General features: G+C 43.3%; 1 protein-coding gene, 1 long non-coding RNA gene and 1 pseudogene across 7 annotated transcripts; all 3 read right to left on the minus strand.

The window, feature by feature from the left end:
• Nucleotides 1–127: 127 nt before the first annotated feature.
• On the minus strand, nt 128–11,831 carry LOC118363749 (transmembrane protein 237B-like). Of its 6 annotated transcripts, none has more exons than XR_008087641.1 (14): nt 11,643–11,830; nt 11,387–11,428; nt 10,021–10,052; nt 9,888–9,901; nt 9,708–9,779; nt 9,318–9,455; nt 3,466–3,565; nt 2,437–2,594; nt 2,048–2,171; nt 1,765–1,956; nt 1,393–1,466; nt 1,159–1,246; nt 891–1,059; nt 128–372 (listed from the first exon to the last, which is right to left on the minus strand). XR_008087641.1 is itself a non-coding variant. In XM_035744932.2 (14 exons), exons 1-14 carry the CDS (start codon nt 11,661–11,663, stop codon nt 308–310), a joined length of 1,239 nt encoding a protein of 412 aa, XP_035600825.1. In that variant the 5' UTR covers nt 11,664–11,830; the 3' UTR covers nt 128–307. The 6 variants fall into 6 exon arrangements, 5 of the variants coding, with proteins under 5 accessions (XP_035600825.1, XP_035600824.1, XP_035600827.1 ...); XM_035744932.2 differs by having other exon boundaries at nt 891–1,012; nt 9,318–9,452; XM_035744931.2 differs by having other exon boundaries at nt 891–1,012; nt 11,643–11,829.
• Nucleotides 3,573–9,038, minus strand: LOC127914022 (uncharacterized). The gene is made up of 6 exons (XR_008087642.1): nt 8,950–9,038; nt 8,490–8,558; nt 7,768–7,790; nt 7,055–7,446; nt 3,906–6,133; nt 3,573–3,859 (listed from the first exon to the last, which is right to left on the minus strand). It is a non-coding gene; the product is annotated as an uncharacterized LOC127914022 (long non-coding RNA).
• A 79-nt stretch (nt 11,832–11,910) lies between the features above and the next one.
• On the minus strand, nt 11,911–22,532 carry LOC118363163 (MAGUK p55 subfamily member 4-like; annotated as a pseudogene).
• Between the last annotated feature and the right edge of the window lie 452 nt (nt 22,533–22,984).

Raw genomic sequence — 22,984 nt, forward strand, 5'->3', positions numbered from 1 at the left:
CATGAATACTTTCTGAAGGCACTGTATTTAATGGTGTGGTATAAAACAAGACACATGCTGTTTCAGGTCAATACACTGCAAATGGTATGTTTGGTTTAAAGTCCATAAAATGACATATAGAAGCCTCTCAGTGGGATAACATTTTTATTATTTCCAATGGTAATCAATACATTTGACAAAACAAGCACACATTTGGGTCATACACAAATAAACTGCTTATTACCACAAACAAGGTGTACATTTTGTGTTGGCTGATAAAATACAGCGCAAAAAAAGATGTGCAAGAAAAAAATGGAAATACTATTCCTCAAGTAGACATTTCTGATTTCTCCTCTGGTCTCAAGGACTCGATCTCCATAGCCATTAGGAATCCTGGTTTGGAGGTAAGTGGAGAGAGAGATTGGCAGCCCATGTCACTTCTAAAGGCAACTGACATACAAAGCTTTTATACACATGAAAAATTAAAACACATCTCTGAAGGGACTTAAACATGTGCGTCATTCGGGAAGGTTGCTGAGTGTGTGTACAATCCAGTCAAATTGCTGTGGTCTGTCTGAGGTGCTTTGTCCCTTCTAGTAATTATATTTCTATGGTGTATACAATTTCAGTATGGTGTATCCAAAACATATTAAACCATTTATATAGATACGTATTGAGACCGCGGTAACATATAGGACCAAGCACATCAACAATGTCTGTCGCAATTTATCTACGCCTGAGTAGGTGGTGTTGTTTTCAGTAGACCTTTTTCTTTCGTCTCTGTTTATTGTGACTGTTGTGCAGTAGGTCTTGGTCAATGTCATGTGGAACTATGTCTGTGGAAATGTTAAGTTGCTGTTTGTTCAATTAAATCTACAAAAATTACATTTAAAAAACGACTTCAGCCTCACCTTCGGTGTAGTCCATCTCAGGCCTAGTGGAGATGAAGATCCAGGCCATTCCTACCAGCACAGCCACCACCAGGTTCACTATGATCCACGGGTTCAGGATCTGGTGCTCTGACCCAGGAGGCCTGGGGAGGAGAGGGGTTGTAAAAGTCCCAATGCTTTGTTTGTTTGGCTGGAAAAGTGATATTACTGAGTTAGATAATCAATATACAAGAACTAACTTAGAACTACATGTTAATATCAAGACAATAAGAACAGTAAGTTAACACACCATAAGGTCTCGTTAGCACTGGGGTACAGGTTGATGCGGTCACTGGTCATCTGCTGGCTGAGAGAGAGGACCAGAGATGAGAAGTACACTGCAGGAGAAGAGGGAAAGTTACCTCAAGGCCAGAGAGTCAAAGTGCTTGCTGGGCTGCATCATAGGCTGCATCATATACAGGTTGGCTCCGTCTGTCCTGAATGAATGAATTGAGTAACATACTGTAAAGATGTTTTCACTCACAAAAAGAGGCTAGAGCAACTGGGTCCAGGGTGACAAACTCTCTCATAGCCATGGCGCCTTTGGCCAGATTCACCCTGAAATGGAAAGAGAATGAGTCTCTCTCCACACACACACACACACTGGGGAGGGACGGGGCACATTGGGGTTTGTTGTAAAATGTGCAAGCCTGTAGCTAGAGAAAGTAGATGTGTGTGTGTTTGTGGGGGGGGTCCATTGATGGAATAGAACGGCAGTGCGTTGTATACATACACACACAAACACCTCCTAGCTCTAGCCAGAGGCTTCCCATATTTTCACAACAATGGCCACATTTATTTTGGGCCTGACCCCAGTGTGCCACACACAGACTCCCACTCTCTCTCCCCTCCTTACCTGTCAAAGGCTGACACGGTGCTTATAGCCAGTAGCAGGTAGAAGAGAGACTGTGCAGGGTAGGCCAGGCTGTGGTACTGCTGCAGTAGGTTAGGCAGAGTAGTGAGATGTTTTCCTGCCAGGGCATAGATCACTATGATGTTCCACACTGCATAGCCTGCTAGGAAGCCGTGGCAGAACAGCCCAACCCCCCTGTACATTAGAGAGATAGAGAGACGTGAGATAGAGGGAGCACACACACACACACAGTCTTTCAAACAGACACCTGCACACACACACACACCTGAAGCCACCATGTACCCTAACAGACACATCCTTGGTGGTCCACATCTGCTGGATGTCCACGAAGTTGTCCACCTGATCGCTGGACTTCGGTCTGTCTGACCGATCGCCCGCTTCAAACCTCTCTGAAAGTAAAACAACACATCATTACCCAACATAGAACACAGGACACACAAGGATGTCCAAATAATTCATACAAGGCCAATTTTTCCAGACACAGAAACAAGACTAGTCCTCGACCAAGTAAAGCTTCCAATGGAGGTTTTCCATTGAAATTGCTTCATAGTCCAGGACTAGGTTAATTATTCTGTGTTCTGGAAATCAAACTATACTCTTAAACTCTACCATGTACAGCTAACATAAAATAACAGCAGGAAGGGGGACACTCACTGCTCCTCTCGACAAACACCTTCCCCACAGGCTGGCTCTGTCCCAGGGGAGCAGAGAACAGGGAATGCCGGGGGACGGGTGGCTGAGCGTCTGTGATGATGTCATCGTCCTCTACATGAAGCTCGTTGACGTACTGTGTCTCTGACACTTTCGACTTCCTAGGGAGTTATCACGAAAAAAGAAAGAAAGAACAAAAGAGAGGGAAACTGAGCTCATTAATAAAGCACATCATAATAGAACCATATAAGTGAAAACATACCACACACATTTTACTCTACAGTATATACATATGAAATGAGTAATACAAGATATGTAAACATTAAGTGATTGAGATACCGTAGAATAGTATAGAAACAGTATATACACATGAGATGAGTAATGCCAGATATGTAAACATTAAGTGATTGAGATACCGTAGAATAGTATAGAAACAGTTATATGAAATGAGATACAAGATAGAATAGTATAGAAACAGTATATACACATGAGATGAGTAATACAAGATATGAAAACATTAAGTGATTGAGATACCGTAGAATAGTATAGAAACAGTATATACACATGAGATGAGTAATACAAGATATGAAAACATTAAGTGAATGAGATACCGTAGAATAGTATAGAAACAGTATATACACATGAGATGAGTAATACAAGATATGAAAACATTAAGTGATTGAGATACCGTAGAATAGTATAGAAACAGTATATACACATGAGATGAGTAATACAAGATATGAAAACATTAAGTGAATGAGATACCGTAGAATAGTATAGAAACAGTATATACATATGAAATGAGTAATACAAGATATGTAAACATTAAGTGATTGAGATACCGTAGAATAGTATAGAAACAGTATATACACATGAGATGAGTAATGCCAGATATGTAAACATTAATTGACTAAGATACCGTAGAATAGTATAGAAACAGTATATACACATGAGATGAGTAATACAAGATATGTAAACATTAATTGACTAAGATACCGTAGAATAGATAGGCCATATTACAGTGTCTCTTACTTCTTCCTCTTGGGTTTTTTGGTCACTTCTTCCCCTGCCTCTGCTGTGTTCTGGACCAGTCCATCCCCGTTCACCAGGTCAGCCTGGTCATCCTCCATGTCTGAGACACAAACAAGCCAACGAACAACGCTCCACATGTAACTTAATACATTTCACAAATACAGTAAGTACAACTATGACATATAGCCTATAAATGGTTTTGGTAAAACAGTACGGAATGTATTGAATATAAGTGTAATATAATCTTAACCACGCAGAAGTGATAGAATAAATAATACACAATCAAGATAATGTTTGAGTTAAAAGTAGGAAGAGTAGGTATATGGTTCCCCTGAGGCATGTTGTTATCTATAGTCAAGCCTGTTGTTTACCTATAGTCAAGCATGTTGTTTATCTATAGTCAAGCCTGCTGTTTATCTATAGTCAAGCATGTTGTTTACCTATAGTCAAGCATGTTGTTTACCTATAGTCAGGCCTGTTGTTTATCTATAGTCAAGCCTGCTGTTTATCTATAGTCAAGCGTGTTGTTTACCTATAGTCAAGCATGTTGTTTACCTATAGTCAAGCCTGTTGTTTACCTATAGTCAAGCATGTTGTTTACCTATAGTCAAGCATGTTGTTTATCTATAGTCAAGCCTGTTGTTTATCTATAGTCAAGCGTGTTGTTTACCTATAGTCAAGCGTGTTGTTTACCTATAGTCAAGCCTGTTGTTTACCTATAGTCACGCATGTTGTTTACCTATAGTCAAGCATGTTGTTTACCTATAGTCAGGCCTGTTGTTTATCTACAGTCAAGCCTGCTGTTTATCTATAGTCAAGCGTGTTGTTTACCCACAGTTGAAGTCAGAAGTTTACATACACTTAGGTTGGAGTCATTAAAACACATTTTTCAACCACTCCACAAATTTCTTGATGACAAACTATAATTTTGGCAAGTCAGTTAGGCTATCTACTTTGTGCATGACAAGTAATTTTGCCAACAATTGTTTACAGACAGATTATTTCACTTATAATTCACTGTATTACAATTCCAGTGGGTCAGAAGTTTACATACATTAAGTTGACTGTGCCTGTAAACAGCTTGGAAAATTTCAGAAAATGTCATGGCTTTAGAAGCTTCTGATAGGCTAATTGACATCATTTGAGTCCATTGGAGACTTACCTGTGCATGTATTTCAAGGCCTACCTTCAAACTCAGTGCCTCTTTGCTTAACATCATGGGAAAATCTAATGAAATCAGCCAAGACCTCAGAGAATAAAATTGTAGACCTCCACAAGTGTAGTTCATCCTTGGGAGCAATTTCCAAACGCCTGAAGGTACCACGTTCATCTGTACAAACAATAGTACGCAAGTATAAACACCATGGGACCATGCAGCCGTCATACCGCTCAGGAAGGAGATGCGTTCTGTCTCCTAAAGATGAACGTACTTTGGTGCGAAAAATGCAAATCATTCCCAGAACTACAGCAAAGGACCTTGTGAAGATGCTGGAGGAAACAGGTACAAAAGTATCTATATCCACAGTAAAACGAGTCCTATATCGACAGAAGCTAAAAGGCCACTCAGCAAGGAAGAAGCCACTGCTCCAAAACCACCATAAAAAAGCCAGACTACGGTTTGCAACTGCACATGGGGACAAAGATTGTACTTTTTGGAGAAATGTCCTCTGGTCTGATGAAACAAAATAGATATATTTGGCCATAATGACCATCGTTATGTTTGGAGGAAAAAGGGGGAGGCTTGCAAGCCGAAGAACACCACCCCAACTGTGAAGCACGGGGGTGGCAGCATCATGTTGTGGGTGTGCTTTGCTGCAGGAGTGACTGGTGCACTCTACAAAATAGATGACATCATGAGGAGGAAAATTACGTGGATATATTGAAGCAACATCTCAAGACATCAGCCAGGAAGTTAAAGCTTGGTCGCAAGCTTCCAAATGAACAATGACCCCAAGCCTACTTATAAAGTTGTGGCAAAATGGCTTAAGGACAACAAAGTCAAGGTATTGGAGTGGCCATCACAAAGCCCTGACCTCAATCCCACAGAAAATTTGTGGGCAGAACTGAAAATGCGTGTGCGAGCAAGGAGGCCTACAAACCTGACTCAGTTACACCAGCTCTGTCAGGAGGACTTATTGTGGAAAGCTTGTGGAAGGCTACTCGAAATATTTGACCCAAGTTAAACAATTTAACGGCAATGCTACCAAATACTAATTGAGTGTATGTAAACTTCTGACCCACTGGGAATGTGATGAAAGAAAAAAAGCTGAAATAAATAATTTTCTCTACTATTATTCTGACATTTCACACTAAAATAAAGTGGTGATCCTAACTGACCTATGACAGGGAATTTTCTATTAGGATTAAATGTCAGGAATTGTGAAAAACTGAGTTTAAATGTATTTGGCTAAGGTGTATGTAAACTTCCGACTTCAACTGTATAGTCAAGCCTGTTGTTTACCTATAGTCAGGCATGTTGTTTACCTATAGTCAGGCATGTTGTTTACCTATAGTCAGGCATGTTGTTTACCTATAGTCAGGCATGCTGTTTACCAATAGTCAGGCATGCTGTTTACCTATAGTCAGGCATGTTGTTTACCTATAGTCAGGCATGCTGTTTACCTATAGTCAGGCATGTTGTTTACCTATAGTCAGGCATGTTGTTTACCTACAGTCAGGCATGTTGTTTACCTATAGTCAGGCATGTTGTTTACCTATAGTCAGGCATGTTGTTTACCTACAGTCAGGCATGTTGTTTACCTATAGTCAGGCATGTTGTTTACCTATAGTCAGGCATGTTGTTTACCTATAGTCAGGCATGTTGTTTACCTATAGTCAGGAATGTTGTTTACCTATAGTCAGGCATGTTGTTTACCTACAGTCAGGCATGTTGTTTACCTATAGTCAGGCATGTTGTTTACCTATAGGTCAGGCATGTTGTTTACCTATAGTCAGGCATGTTGTTTACCTATAGTCAGGCATGTTGTTTACCTATAGTCAGGCATGCTGTTTACCTATAGTCAGGCATGCTGTTTACCTATAGTCAGGCATGTTGTTTACCTATAGTCAGGCATGCTGTTTACCTATAGTCAGGCATGCTGTTTACCTATAGTCAGGCATGCTGTTTACCTATAGTCAGGCATGTTGTTTACCTATAGTCAGGCATGCTGTTTACCTATAGTCAGGCATGCTGTTTACCTATAGTCAGGCATGCTGTTTACCTACAGTCAGGCATGTTGTTTACCTATAGTCAGGCATGTTGTTTACCTATAGTCAGGCATGTTGTTTACCTATAGTCAGGCATGTTGTTTACCTATAGTCAGGCATGTTGTTTACCTATAGTCAGGCATGTTGTTTACCTACAGTCAGGCATGTTGTTTACCTACAGTCAGGCATGTTGTTTACCTATAGTCAGGCATGTTGTTTACCTATAGTCAGGCATGTTGTTTACCTATAGTCAGGCATGTTGTTTACCTATAGTCAGGCATGCTGTTTACCTATAGTTAGGCATGCTGTTTACCTATAGTCAGGCATGCTGTTTACCTATAGTCAGGCATGCTGTTTACCTATAGTCAGGCATGCTGTTTACCTATAGTCAGGCATGTTGTTTACCTATAGTCAGGCATGCTGTTTACCTATAGTCAGGCATGTTGTTTACCTATAGTCAGGCATGCTGTTTACCTATAGTCAGGCATGTTGTTTACCTATAGTCAGGCATGTTGTTTACCTATAGTCAGGCATGTTGTTTACCTATAGTCAGGCATGTTGTTTACCTATAGTCAGGCATGTTGTTTACCTATAGGTCAGGCATGTTGTTTACCTATAGTCAGGCATGTTGTTTACCTATAGTCAGGCATGTTGTTTACCTATAGTCAGGCATGCTGTTTACCTATAGTCAGGCATGTTGTTTACCTATAGTCAGGCATGTTGTTTACCTATAGTCAGGCATGTTGTTTACCTATAGTCAGGCATGCTGTTTACCTATATTCAGGCATGCTGTTTACCTATATTCAGGCATGCTGTTTACCTATATTCAGGCATGCTGTTTACCTATATTCAGGCATGTTGTTTACCTATAGTCAGGCATGCTGTTTACCTATAGTCAGGCATGTTGTTACCTATAGTCAGGCATGTTGTTTACCTATAGTCAGGCATGTTGTTTACCTATAGTCAGGCATGCTGTTTACCTATAGTCAGGCATGCTGTTTACCTATAGTCAGGCATGCTGTTTACCTATAGTCAGGCATGTTGTTTACCTATAGTCAGGCATGTTGTTTACCTATAGTCAGGCATGTTGTTTACCTATAGTGAGATTTGTTGTTTACCTATAGTCAGGCATGTTGTTTACCTATAGTCAGGCATGTTGTTACCTATAGTCAGGCATGTTGTTTACCTATAGTCAGGCATGTTGTTTACCTATAGTCAGGCATGTTGTTTACCTATAGTCAGGCATGTTGTTTACCTATAGTTAGGCATGCTGTTTACCTATAGCCAGACATGTTGTGTGGCTATAGTGAGATTTGTTGTTTCCCTATAGTCAGGCATGTTGTTTACCTATAGTCAGGCATGCTGTTTACCTATAGTCAGGCATGTTGTTTACCCATAGTCAGGCATGCTGTTTACCTATAGTCAGGCATGTTGTTTACCTATAGTCAGGCATGCTGTTTACCTATAGTCAGGCATGTTGTTTACCTATAGTCAGGCATGTTGTTTACCTATAGTCAGGCATGTTGTTTACCTATAGTCAGGCATGTTGTTTACCTATAGTCAGGCATGTTGTTTACCTATAGTTAGGCATGCTGTTTACCTATAGCCAGACATGTTGTGTGGCTATAGTGAGATTTGTTGTTTCCCTATAGTCAGGCATGTTGTTTACCTATAGTCAGGCATGCTGTTTACCTATAGTCAGGCATGTTGTTTACCTATAGTCAGGCATGTTGTTACCTATAGTCAGGCATGTTGTTACCTATAGTCAGGCATGTTGTTTACCTATAGTCAGGCATGTTGTTAGGCATGGTGTTTACCTATAGTTAGGCATGCTGTTTACCTATAGCCAGACATGTTGTGTGGCTATAGTGAGATTTGTTGTTTACCTATATTCAGGCATGTTGTTTACCTATAGTCAGGCATGCTGTTTACCTATAGTCAGGCATGCTGTTTACCTATATTCAGGCATGTTGTTTACCTATAGTCAGGCATGCTGTTTACCTATAGTCAGGCATGCTGTTTACCTATAGTCAGGCATGCTGTTTACCTATAGTCAGGCATGTTGTTTACCTATAGTTAGGCATGCTGTTTACCTATAGTCAGGCATGCTGTTTACCTATAGTCAGGCATGCTGTTTACCTATAGTCAGGCATGTTGTTTACCTATAGTTAGGCATGCTGTTTACCTATAGTCAGGCATGCTGTTTACCTATAGTCAGGCATGCTGTTTACCTATAGTCAGGCATGCTGTTTACCTATAGTCTGGCATGCTGTTTACCTATAGTCAGGCATGTTGTTTACCTATATTCAGGCATGTTGTTTACCTATATTCAGGCATGTTGTTTACCTATAGTCAGGCATGCTGTTTACCTATAGTCAGGCATGTTGTTTACCTATAGTCAGGCATGTTGTTTACCTATAGTCAGGCATGCTGTTTACCTATAGTCAGGCATGCTGTTTACCTATAGTCAGGCATGCTGTTTACCTATAGTCAGGCATGTTGTTTACCTATAGTCAGGCATGTTGTTTACCTATAGTCAGGCATGTTGTTTACCTATAGTCAGGCATGTTGTTTACCTATAGTTAGGCATGCTGTTTACCTATAGCCAGACATGTTGTGTGGCTATAGTGAGATTTGTTGTTTACCTACGGTCGCTGCCTTTTTCTTCTTCTTCCTTCTCTGTGGTGCAGCTTCCGGCAAATCGGGGGTCAAGGCCTGGATGACCTCAGATGACCTGCGACTGCTCAGACCCCCCACCTGGGCAATCTCCATCCCTGAGTCTGCTGCACATGCAAAACAACACAACTCTCTTATTATATACTTTAGGTGTACTTACCATGTGGTTCAAGTCATTACTAGTACTTTAACTGTATATACATGATTATTTGACAGTGGAATGCAAGCTTTATAGTTAACCCATAGCCTGAAACGTAAAGGCAAAGTGCCTCCAAAATCTGGAACAACGCTGTTCACCAGCAGTTCAACAGAAGGCGCTCCCGAGAACTATTCCTTGGAAATATTCCTTTTCCACCCACCCTCTGGGCTTTCAACACCATCCACCTGACTCTTCGACTTCTTCCTCTTGCTTTTAGGGACCGGCATCTCGTCTACATAGGAGACAAATCAGGTAAAGAAAACTATATCCAAGCCAGCAGCGCCAACCAATATTCAATGGTTAAATGATCTATTACAACATCCTTCTGAAGGCAACTCACCACCTGTATCTTGACTTCATGCAGTTGTTCAAATGCCATACATATAAAAAGGGAAAGAGAGAGCGTGAGAGATGTTCTGCTGGGATAAATGAGTTGAAACAGTATCACAACAGCATAAGGAGGCGAGACTCACCTTGACATGGGGGGCAGGGAACGCTGTCCACGCTAAAGAGGACAAGGAAGAAGAGAATGAGGCTTGGCCAACATCTTACATAACACACCTTAATGATTACTTAATATACTTCATTACATTCACTTATTTAACCTTTATTTAACTAGGCAAGTCAGTTTAAGAACAAATTCTTATTTACATTGACCCCCCCGGCCAACCCCCCCGGCTCAACTCTCCCCTAACCCAGACAACGCTGGGCCAATTGTGAGCTGCCCTATGGGACTCCCAATCACGGCCGGTTATGACACAGACTGAGAACAAACCAGGGTCTGTAGTGACGCCTCTAACACTGCAATGCAGTGCCTTAGACTGCTGCGCTCTTGGGAGTCCCTCAATCCATACATGCCAAGAGATAGGATCAGAGGGGAACCAAGGAACAATGGAACCAAGCAAGTGGTTGTACAAAGCGCCCTCCAAAGCTTGCTTTCAAAGTAGATAACACTCCCAGTCACAAACAGTACATTTCTCCAATTGATCTCAACTAGAGGTTGATCGATTATGATTTCCCAACGCCGATGAAAAATGAATCGACCATTCCGATTAATCGTTCGACCTCTAATCTCAACAATAAAATCCTCCAAAACTCAACAACCTGGACTCAGAAAACAGTCCTTCTCGTACGGAGAGAAGATCCAGCAGCACCAGGGCCCGGTTTCCCAAAACTAGGCCCAGGACTGTGTATGAGAGAGAACTTACCGTGATTTGTTTTCTCACCATTCCACCCAAGAATCAGAAAGGGCTCTGAGGATATTCCTGTGCCACAGCCTTGGTGGCACTGCCTAATCCTGGGCTAAATCTGCAGTATGCATCTGCCAAGGTACTGGAATACCAACCAATCCAGGCATAGATCAGATCAGACTATTCAGACCTGAGGGATTTGACCCCTTGAGGTGAAAGTGAAGAAGACCCTCAACAAAAATAGCCTAGAGTAAACTACAACACCTTTATTGATGCAATAATTTGGTGTAAGAACAATGTTGATGATTATTAAGGCCGTATTTAATTTCCCTCTCATATTGGGCCACAGTTTTGAAGTGACATAAACTACACCTCTTCATGGTGTTGTTGACCTTAACCCCTAATGCTGTATGGTTCTGCAGCAAGGTCCCTGTTACACCCTCTCTGATTTGTTGTTGTTGGGCCCTCTGCAGGGTGCAGAAACCAGAGACCTATGAGAACTGGCTGTCTGAGAGCAGTCTTTTGACTGGGCTTGTGCTTATAGGCTACCAATGTGCTGCATACTAGCTAGTTACAAGTCGAAATACTCTTAAGATGTATGATATGGATGGTCGTGTAAGTGTAGTGGCGCATGCGCGACTAATGGTACCTGTGGAAGAGGCGGGAGGTCCCTCAGTCGAATACTTTGTGCCTAAATAAATACTTGGATTAAAAAACAAACTGCACACACTGGGCAATTGGAATAGGACAAAAATACTAGTTATAACGAATTTATGGATAAATAGTAATAGCTAACTAAGACAGAGCAAAATTGTAACTAGCTGGTCAGCTAAATTAGCTAGCTAGCACATTTAGGCTAGAGAAACTTTGTGTTCCGACCTTTACAAGATTAGCAAGCTACATACCTGGAATCCTCCTGTGTCCATTTCTGCGGGATACCCTATTAAAACAACCCCGATAAGAGATAGCTAACTAGCTACCTGGCTGTTAAAACGTTTTGGGTTTGTAACGTCCGCATGTTAGTAGCCACGGTGTTTACCCGACCACTTTGTTTACACTCGTTGCCTTGCCATTACAGTGATTTTTAGCTAAGAAAACAAAAAGGACTTCCGGTTTTCAAAATAAAAGCCTGTCTTCTACACATGTTGACACAAAAAGTCACACAAACACATGTTAAATAACACGCGTTCACACATAAAATTGTATTTTTAAAATTGGTAACAGTATACATCACATATTTTACCATTGTTCCATATCCAATTATGTTACACAAACAAATATTATGTATAATAATAGCCTTGGATTACAGCCTGTGCTGAAGGTATCCTTCAGTACTATGAAAACATGTTAAATGGTGAGCACACAACTCCACTAACTTGCTCACCTTCCTACTGAAACATCGTACCAATCTAGAGCACTTGAATATACGTTCTTTGGCATTAACATTCATTTTATTAAATCAAATAAAAACATTAAGAAAATACAGAAATTCATCACGGACAATTATTTGCTCTGATTGTAAACGAAAGATGAGAAGTTAACCTACAACCTCTCATAGCGTACCTTTGTAGCACATCAATACATTATCTCCAACTATGCACACAATTTCAGAGAAAAACAGACTTTTTGATTTTTGGTTTAATCCAGCGCCATAGCCTTGAATAGGCAAATTAGTCAACAACAGATTCAAGCAGACACAAGGACAGTATCTGTATGAGTCTCTCAAACTCACACTAAACAAAACAAGAAATCCAATCTCAAACAAATTACACTGAAGAGCAGAGGGCATCTTCAGAAGTAGCAGCCAAAGGTGACAGCCACTCCTCATCCATGTTGTTCTCCATTCCCTCTTTTACGATGCCCTGTTTGTGATCCTTTTATGTTCTCTCCTCTCTTCTCCTCATTTCTCATCAAAACTCCTCTGTGGGTCGTATCTAGTTGGCAGGAACCCACTGTGTCTCATCCTGAGCCCTCCTCACAGCCCTCAGTAGCTGAACACAGGAGTCTTGCAGCCTGTCATTCCCCATCACATTTTTTTCGAAGAACTAGCAGTAGTGAAACTCCATCTTTCTGGCTGTCTCCTCAGTCTCCTGGAAGTCTTCCTCCTGTTGGGAACAGAATAACATGACAGTTGGTCACTATCTTAACTATGGCATGATGGTCAGTATTTCAACCATTTGATCACCATGGGGATGGCATATTATTACCAGGTATCTTTGGGAAAAAAAGAGGTTCAAACCGTGAGCGACTTCCTGGTCAATAATAAAAAGGAGAAATGATAATAAAACCATAAGAGGGCTTACTTTGAACAGGATGTTGATGTAGTCATTTGTGGCGATCCGAGTGTCCTTTCTGGTCTCCTTCATTTGTTCTGCGGTGGGCGGCTTCACATAGATGATGTAGGCCTTGAGCTCATGTGTCCTCACTGACTGGATGGCCTAAAACGGGACAGTCATCATACACGGGTCAATTGAAGACCTGGCCAAGATGCAACTGAGGTCAACACAGAGCTAACTCCACAATAGGGCCAAGTCAATGATGAAGCCCCACTGGGGAAGAACCCCAGCAGGACTCACATGAGGCTCGATTTCGATGACACAGATTCTTCCACTGTTCAACACATCCTTCACAGCGTCAACGCTTGTGCTGTAGAAATGACCTTTGTACTCCCCATTTTCCAGAAACATGGTGTAAAACAATTTCAACACAAAACCCTGGCTTAATATCAGGTGGTCCACATCAATGTTATTAACTTACTTAATCCTCTTTGTCCCCATTCATGTGTTTGTGAGAGGAAAGTGATAAGCTGTTATTCAGTGAGCACCCACTTGTTGTTGTAAACCATGTTCTCAAACAGTTCTCTGTTGATGAAGTGATACTCTTTATCAGACTCCTCATGGCTCTTAGCGGCTCGTGTTGTGTCTGGAGCAGGAAGGTCAAACATTTCAGATGACATCATAGGAAGACAAGACGTCATATCATCATATCAAGACATCATAGGACGACATCAAACAAGACATTGATTGTATCCATGTCAACAATGGAAGAAAGTCAAATAGACTGGCAGGTTCACAGAGGTTAGGTGGTTTACTTACGAGGCACGGCCCCTTGAAAGGTCACTGGATTGATTTCGATTAACCGCCTGCGAAGTTCGCTCACTCCAATGCCAGAGGGACCTGAGAGAGAAGAACACACTTGTGAGGTCTCTGTCATGTCGTCACACATATTCTGCGCCAATACAAGTAGAGGCACACTGCCCATGTACAAAAACAGTGACACAACATGAATCATACTGCATTATTGGCCACAGAACCATTTACGCGTTAGCATGTACTCATGGCAGTCAATACATATTTGAATCTTGTGCCAATCTATTTGTGTAGCTGGTTAGTGCCAGACTGGTGAATTACCCACCAGGGTGACCAGGCGGTGCTTGTCCTGCGGGTTGCACTGGTATCGTACCACCTCTTCGTATGGGTTGTTGAGGGCACTGTAGCAGCTGCCGGAGCAGCGGATGTAGCAGGACTGCTGACTGGAACCTTTGCTTAGGGACTGGCGCCGGCACAGACGCAGGCTACGTCTGAACCCAGTTAGATAGATCCCCTCGATGTTAGTGCTGAATTCACCCTCCTCTAGGAGTGGGTGGAAAAGGGAGGGGGAGAGCATGATAATGGGATGAATGTGTATGTCACTAGACATGGTGTTGGAGTTGATTCTAATTGAGATCAAAGGAGAGCAAGTTATGTTCACCTTCTCTTAGCTCCTCTCACATTCCAAATTGTAATTCAGAAATGATTGAGATAAAGTAAACAGTGTTATAGTTGAGTGATACTGTATTTTGTATACCACAGGCTACATGAATAACTTACTTCAACAAAGACTTACCTAAAAGATTCAAAATCTTCCTCATCTCTTAGAAAATAGAAGAAAAACATACAAAAAAATCCATTGTAGAGGAAATTCGGGAAATCTTACCAGCTTTATCACACTTTTCATTAATGGCCATCAGGTCTTTATCTGAAAAGAGCCAAGTATGACCGGTCAGTGCAAAGTCAATAATGAAATGCACTAGATATACATAAGTACGTGGACACCCTTTCAAATGAGTGGATTCATCTATTTCAGCCACACCTGTTGCTGACAGATATATAAAATGGAGCACACAGCCATGCAATCTCCATAGACAAACATTAGCAGTAGAATGGCCTTACTGAAGAGCTCCGTTACTTTCAACGTGGCACCTTCATAGGATGCCACCTTTCCAACAAGTCAGTTCATCAAATTTCTGCCCTGCTAGAGCTGCCCCAGTCAACTGTAAGTGCTGTTACTGTGAAGTGGAAACGTCTAGGTGCAACAACGTGCCGCAAAGTGTTAGACCACACAAGCTCATAGAACGGGATCCCCTAGTGCTGAAGAGCGCAGCTCATAAAAATCGCCTGTCCTCTGTTGCAACACACACTACCAAGTTCCAAACGGCCTCTGCAAGAAATGTCAGCAGAATAATTGTTCGTCGGGAGCTTCAGGAAATTCGTTTCCAAGGCTGAGTAGCTGCACACAAGCCTAAGATCACCATGCGCAATGCAACGCGTCAGCTGTAAAGCTCGCCGCTATTGGACTCTGACAGACAAATCTGGGTTTGGCAGATGCCAGGAGAACGCTACCTGCTCCAATGCATAGTGTCAACTGGTGGATAAGGAATATTGGTCTGGGGCTGTTTTTCATTGTTCGAGCTATGCCCCTTAGTTCCAGTGAAGGGAAATCTTAACACTACAGCATACAATGACATTCTAGATGGTTCTGTGCTTCCAACTTTGTGACAACAGTTTGGAGAAGGCCCTTTCCTGTTTCACCATGACAATACCCCCTTGCAGAAAGTCAGGTCCATACAGAAATGGTTGTTCAAGATTGGTGCGGAAGAACTTGACTGGCCTGCACAAAGACCTGACCTCAATCCTATTGAACACCTTTGGGATGAATTGGAACGCCGACTGCGAGCCCAACATCAGTGCCCGACCTCACTAATGCTCTTGTGGCTGAATGAAAGCAAGTCCCCGCAGTAATGTTCCAACATCTAGTGGAAAGCCTTCCCAGAAGAGTGGAGGATGTTATAGCAGCAAAGGGGAGACCAACTCCATATAATGTCCATGATTTTGGAATGAGATGTTCGACAAGCAGGTGTACACATACTGTACTTTTGGTCATGTAGTGTAACAATAACTGCCTCAAATTGAGAACTGGCACCATAAAAAAGGATCATAGTTCTTACCTTCATTCACAGTGCTCAATTCAGGTAAGCAAGAGGAATAAGATCATTGGCATGTGTATTGCTGTTATGGATATACAGTAATAATTGTTACCAGCTGCTTATAATTTGGTCTACAAGAGCTGAAAAGCCAGATGTAAAGATGAGTAGGGAACTCTACTCACAGGGTTTGATGCAGGCTGGTAGGGCTGAGACCACCAGAACTCTTTCTGTTTCCTCCTGAGCAGGTTGGTGGAGGGGATAAGTCCAGCGCAGGCCGAGGTGCTGGGTAGTTTCTTGGCCTGCCACCAGAGGGTGTCTGACTGGTCCACGATCTCCAGCAGGTCTCCCTTCCTGAAGTCCATACCTGCCTCGGTGCAGGGGATGGCCGGGTCCTGCTGGGGACTGGAGTCTGCCATGACAAGCACATACAGCTGGGACACCAGGAGACACAATACAACCGATAACAAGACACAAGGACAATGCAATGAAAATATCTTTACTACAACACTGAAGACAGGAACTGAGCCATAGGTTTTCTTGGTAATAGTAACCTCCTATTGTCAAGAGAAAGACTTTGGTTTTGGTGCCATTATGGTTCAATCAGCTTACATGACTTACTGTTACCAGGGAAGGGTAGGTCGGTAAACATGCCATTACTCACTATCGTCTGGTTGCTGACTGGTCTATCTGTGATGGGAACCACTTTGAACACGAGAGTGCCTTGAGACCGGGCCTGTGGGTCCAAAGACAGATAAACACCCATGTACATCACTGGTGGATAAAGACGTACTACGGACACCATCTGTGTTGACTGTGTGAAATGTGTGCATGTTTGGGCAGCCAGGCAGTGTTCTGCTACTCACCAGTGTCTCAATGACCTGCTCAGGCTCCAGGCCATCTACAGAGTAGCCATTCACCTCTGTGATCCTGTCCCCTTCATGCAGCAGACCTAGAGGGAGAGGGGGAGGGCACAAATGAGAAAGAAGAAACAGATTAAAGGCAGAGTGAGAGAGAGAGAGAGGTGGTCTCACCGCCACGGTCCGCCAGTCCTCCATGGATCATCCGTGCCACAAAGATCTCTCCCTGTTATCCCATTTCGCTTTATCGTGGCTCCCTAAGAGAGAGACAGAGAGGGGACATGAATCCAGGGTTAAAACCTTTTCCTGTAGCTCTCACACAGAGTGAGCTCCAAAAGTATTGGAACTTTGGCAAATGTTTAGTTGCTTTGGCTCTGTACTCCAGCAATTTGGTTTTTAAATGATGCAATGATTATGAGGTTAAAGTGCAGACTGTCAGTTTAAATTTGCAGATGCACAAGTACCATAGTTGTGCATCTAACTTTCTCACTCATCATTATTCATGATTCATTCAGGATTATCGTTAATCATGGTAGCATCCACATTAATGTACAAGTGTTTAAAAACATTATATTCTTATTTACAATAATACCATTCTTCTATTGGGCACAAAATAATATGAATAACAAACATTACAAACAGGAAATGCATCCAACAAATGTTTAGACTCACAAGCTTGATGTAGTCACTGCGTGCTATGAATTTGGGACCAAATACTTAACTTTTTACTACTTTAATACACAAAAGTGAATGTGCAAAAACTGCTGTAATTTCTAAACGATTCACCCGATATGGATGAAAATAACCTCAAATTAAAGCTGACAGTCTGCACTTCAACCTCATTGTATCATTTCAAATCCAAAGTGCTGGAGTACGAAGTCAAAACAACAAACATTGTGTCACTGTCCAAATACTTTTGGAGCTCACTGCAAACAGAGAATTATCGCTGGGGTGGAACAGCAACAATGACACATTTGGCCAATTACAGGTTATGGAGGGTGTCATGAGATATGAGATGAAGACATCACGAGTCCAAAGGGAATAATGGACATGCTTTATTTACAATTACAAAATGAAATAATGTGAAAATAACAGATGACATTCGGGAAACAGAGTAGCATGAAACACAGGCGGACGGCTTGAGGATGGAAACGCAACAATGAACATAGCCAACACATAACAATTGCGGGATGAATGGGGGGGGCGACATGATGGTGATGAAGATAACAGAAGAAAGGTTAAATGCCTTTTGAAGCCGAGATTTCTGAGGGAATCTTGAGGAGAGGACTGAAGCAGAGGAATATAAGATCTCCTGAAGATACCAGAGCACCACTGTCCTCCTGGCTGGTTCACTTCCTCTTCTTCTTCTTCCCCTGGCTGGAGCTGGAGCAGCAGCCAGTCTTGTTGTGGTTGGGGGCGGGTGGGGCAGGTGGTGGAGGTGTTGAGAGGCTGTTGTAGAGGTGGGGTTGCTGGGGCTGGGGTTCCACATGCTTCTTTTGAGATGTGGGGGAAGCACCAACATGCTTTTTGGGAGACATAGGCGGAACCCTGGTCTTCAACCCTACTTTGGGTGACCCATTACAGGCTGGGGACCGAGGCTGAGAGATCTTCCCCTGGGATGTGGATATGCCATCCATAGAGCCAGTGAAGGAGCTGGAGGAGGAGGAAGAGGTGTACAGGGAGCATACTCTGGACTGGTGTGAAAGGGATGTCTGAGTCTTCAAGCTGCTGGCTGTGTGTTCTTGTACCCTGGCTGATATGTTGACTGGCAGGCTACTGCTGCTGGTTCCTCTGTGTGGTTCCGGTGTATCTGCTACCGCCCTGCTGGCAGCGATGAGTGTCTGCAGTCTGCTCACCACCTGGGCCAGCAGCGTCAGGGCCTGGGCATTCTCCTGGACACTCTCAGACATGCGCTCTGTGGCGGCGGCCATCTTCTGCCCCAGCAGCCAGACATCATTGGTGCTGCGCTCCATAGAGCTGGCAGCCTGCTGCACCGTGGACCTCAACTCATCCAGGCTCTTCTGCTTAGCCAGCTCCACAGGGGGGTTGAGAGGCATCTCATCTACCCGCCGATGCTGCATGGGGCTGGGGGGAGCCGTGCACACCCGGGGACTGACGCTGTAGCTCCGGAACCGCGGAGGAGTTCCAGGGGAATGGTGGTAGTCACCCATGGAGAGATGGTATGCAGCCATGCAGGGAGGGGTGAGAGTCCGGGGCTGGAGGGGTGGATCGTGGTGTGGGAGAGGGGACAGGGTGTTGGCTGACTCTCTGTCTTCGTCGCTGTCTAGCTCCTCGATCACATTATCTCCAGAAGCAGGGAGGAGAGAGAGGTTGGAAAAAGGTCATCTATTAGCCTGAATTAGAGTAGAAGTTCCATTGTGTTGTATTACAATGTACTGAACTGATATGTATTGCAGTGTACAGCACTGTACAACTCATGGCAGTAGATACAGTATTGCATCATATTGTTTTCAGGGTCTTTTCAACTGTAGTTCTTACCAATCAGGACAGAGCTACAGACCGAGGGGGCAGAGCGATTAAGACCTTCTTTCCAGAGTTCATCCGTCTGGTACGTTCTGCAGGTACTCATTGGCTTAAAATGTGGCAGAGCGCGGGGCTTGCCCAGAGGTGGTGGACCCGCAGAAGATAGCAATTCAGCTGGTGGGTAGCTGACTCTCCTTGTGCTGGGCATGACTGGTCGCTCCCCGGGCACTACATCCCCCACACCGTGCCAGGGGCCCTCCACAGCCCTGGCCCCACCGTGGATCAGCCTTCGGCGGGTCATCTTCCTCAGGGTATCCCAGCGACTGCGGATCCCCTCTCCCGAGCTCCTCTTTCAGGGGGAGAGACAGGGCTAGACAAGATTACCTCTGTCTGAGACCACAGATACCTCTATAGCCCTGAAATAGGGATCTGGGTACACAGGGTACTGCTGAAACTGTCTGCCACCAGGATTGGATTTAGATTTGTTCCAAATGGGTTCCAAAAGAGGTCGCAATGTCAGATGTGGATGGGTAGGAGCTTCCGAGTATATACAGCTTAATAACTACAGGAAAACATTTTGTGTTCAAATTGAGTGACTGGAAATTGTATATTTTGGTGTCCAAAACTGACCCACCGTGACACTAATCATAAGCCATCCTGAAATGTTGGAAGTATTAAAACCATCTCTACTACTATTACTCTGATTGAAGTCATCTGTCACACAATTTAACAATCAAACGAAGGACATGTTATGAAAGCATCATCTGCTCTTTCTTACAGCTTCTGTCAGGTCCTCAGGAGTTGACGCTTTGCATGCGGTGTGCAGAAAGCACAACAGTTCTGTAACCTTGCAATAAAAACGTTCCGTTGTATCCAATCCACGACTCACCAGCTGCTGCTTGCTCTTCACCAGACAGACTATCCTCATGGCCTCCTCATCGTCAGCGAGGTTGTCAGGGATAGGAGGCAGCACAGGGTCATAGTCCTTCTGGGCCACCGTATCATGGGCTGATGTCAGAGCCTAGGACAGAGCACCACTATTAAGTACATTCATTCATTCAGGCGGACTCAACACACATAAATAACTCACACAACCCAGAATATCTTAGTTACTGCAACAACAGATACAAAGGTTAGGATCATAGGAGCCCTTGTTGCCTCAGGATCTCTCACCTGGAAATGTGGTCCCCTGAGGAGACTGTAAAGCTCCCTGGCCTCAGCAGAAGTGTTCCGAACTGCTCTCAGGTCAGCCAGAATCTAGAAGAGAAGCAGAAAGACAGGTTGGAACACAGACAGCAGCAGAGTGGACACAGGACAGGACTGACACCACTGACAAGCCAAAGAGGGAAGGAGGCAAAGCAGTAGAGGGAAAGGTCCTACCTGTTGGATGAGCTGTGTTGTGTAGGTTAGGAAGGGAGCAGCTGGCTCTCTCTGGTGTTGCCGCAGACACTCATACACCTGGGTGGTGCAGAGACAGAGAAAAGGTTAAAACCTACACCCAGAACAAGACAAGAGTATGGACAAACACAAGTCAGAGACACCCTCCACTCACTGGGTGGAGCAGAGACTGAGAGAACGTAGAGATATGGTGAAATACAGCTTTCCTAAACCCCAGATGAGAGTATATCACAAACTAGACTCCCAGACTAACTTGGAGCAGAGACTTAAGCCTTGGGGCGTTGAGGAGGCTGTTTAGGAGCTTTGCCCTGTTGATTTCCTTATTGATGGAATGTTTCACCTCCTCTACCACGTCAGACAGGATCTGCCTTAGGCCTGGAGGACAACAGCAACAAAAGCGTAAATCGTAAAGATGAACAACCATAGGATTATCACAACATACAGGAGAGAAGTGCATTGCCATCAGCTAGAGATTGAGAGAGAGGCTGTTTCCTATTACTGACCATGGTCACTCGGTCTAGGGGACGACATCACCCTCTCGGCTTCCCCAGCCTGCCTCATGGTGATCACCCAGCACTGACTGCTGGAAATTCACGCCAACCCAGACATTGGAAAGAGAGAAATGAACAAAGAAAAATGTAATAATTGTTTTTTAAATTTTTTTATAATCTTGTTTAGTAGTTCATCTAAAATCTGAATGATAACATCTAATCTTCGTACACATTTTAGATAACAATAACATATCATTTATCCTGAATAAAAAGACTCCATGTATAGTACATAGTCATCAGTTCTGCTATGATGGATGTCAACAGGGTGTTAATAACTTCCCAGGTAAAAACAGCCTCCACTGTCACACGTTAAAAGCCCTAGGGGTAATTTAAATGCCCTGAGTGTGAAATAAACTCAGGGTTCAAAGGTCAATGGCACACTTAAGCACTGTCTCTTCTAATTCCGTATTCTACGTGCTACCATGTCCCTGTGTGGGTCAATGTCACCCATTCAACAGAAAGAAAAACCAATACCGGTGATGTCGTGTTACATCTTAAACCGAAGTATGAGGATTTTTCATCATGTTACTTGACGGATGGGTGCGGATAGATTGACGGATGGGTGCGTCAATTGACTTTAATATGTAGTAATACTTGGATTAAAAACAGTGGATCCCCTTGATGGGAAAACAATGAAAATCCTGAAAACTGTCAGAGTGAGAGTCTACTGTATCTGGGCTCGGTGCCAACTATAAAAGACTTAACACACATTCCTGCGTGCGCACTACTTACCTCTGTAGTCTCCTTTCTTGCAGTCCCTTTGACCCGCTTCCTCAACCCTTAATATTTAGCTCCAGAGGAGGATTTGTCATCTGTATAATACAGTTCACCGATTTTTGCCGCAGAGTGAGAATCCCCAGGGGATCTGCTGGTAACAGGTCTGTGCTTTTACTAAGTAGCGAGCCGGAAAGAAAGGAGAGAAGAGCGTAATCCTCTCTCGATCCCAGTTAATCCTGGGCGAGCCGTTGTCTCTCGCTCTCCGGAATTGACAGAAGCGTGTCCAACCTGCTGCTGGCCTGTCCAAGGCTATGCTACAGCTCTGCTTCCAAAGCTTCAACTCTTTCTGCTTATAAAACCCGCCAGACCGTGGCCCGATAAATCTATGTCCTAAATGGCACCCTTTTCCCTATACAGTGCACTACTTTTGACCAGAGCCCTATGGGCCCTGGAGGGCTCTGGTCAACAGTTGTGCCCTATATAGGGAATACGGTGCATTTTTGGCCACACAGCAACCCTGTGTTGAATAGAGGGAAAAGAGGGGATATCCCACAGCGTGTAATTAAACACATCACTGTACTGAGCTCCCAACAGCTGGAGGAGATGGGGACAGAACATGATGATGTCATTATATACTTTAGTACCCTACAACTACTTTTGCTTCTCTAACCATACAAATGATCATGGAAGTCTGTCGCACACTCGTCTCCTTGCTGTGGATTTATTAGACTTATTTGATCAGAAACTGGTGGCCGATGGTGATTTTTGAAGTAATCTGCCAGGGAAAAAATATGATTTCATGTTGAGGACAATCCAGAATTGATTTTAGAGATGAACTTTAACCTAAGATTATCTTGCTGCACTGTAAAAAGCTTTGGCTTTAAAATTCTTATTTTTGTATTTGTCATTAATTTACCCTCCGTCTGTGTAGCTTTTTAGGAAGAGAAATAGGTCAAAGCTATAGGATTATCAGCAGCACTAGAGATATTTACTTA

The sequence above is a fragment of the Oncorhynchus keta genome, chromosome 30 (assembly GCF_023373465.1).
Source record: "Oncorhynchus keta strain PuntledgeMale-10-30-2019 chromosome 30, Oket_V2, whole genome shotgun sequence".
NCBI classification, from domain to species: Eukaryota; Metazoa; Chordata; class Actinopteri; order Salmoniformes; family Salmonidae; genus Oncorhynchus; species Oncorhynchus keta.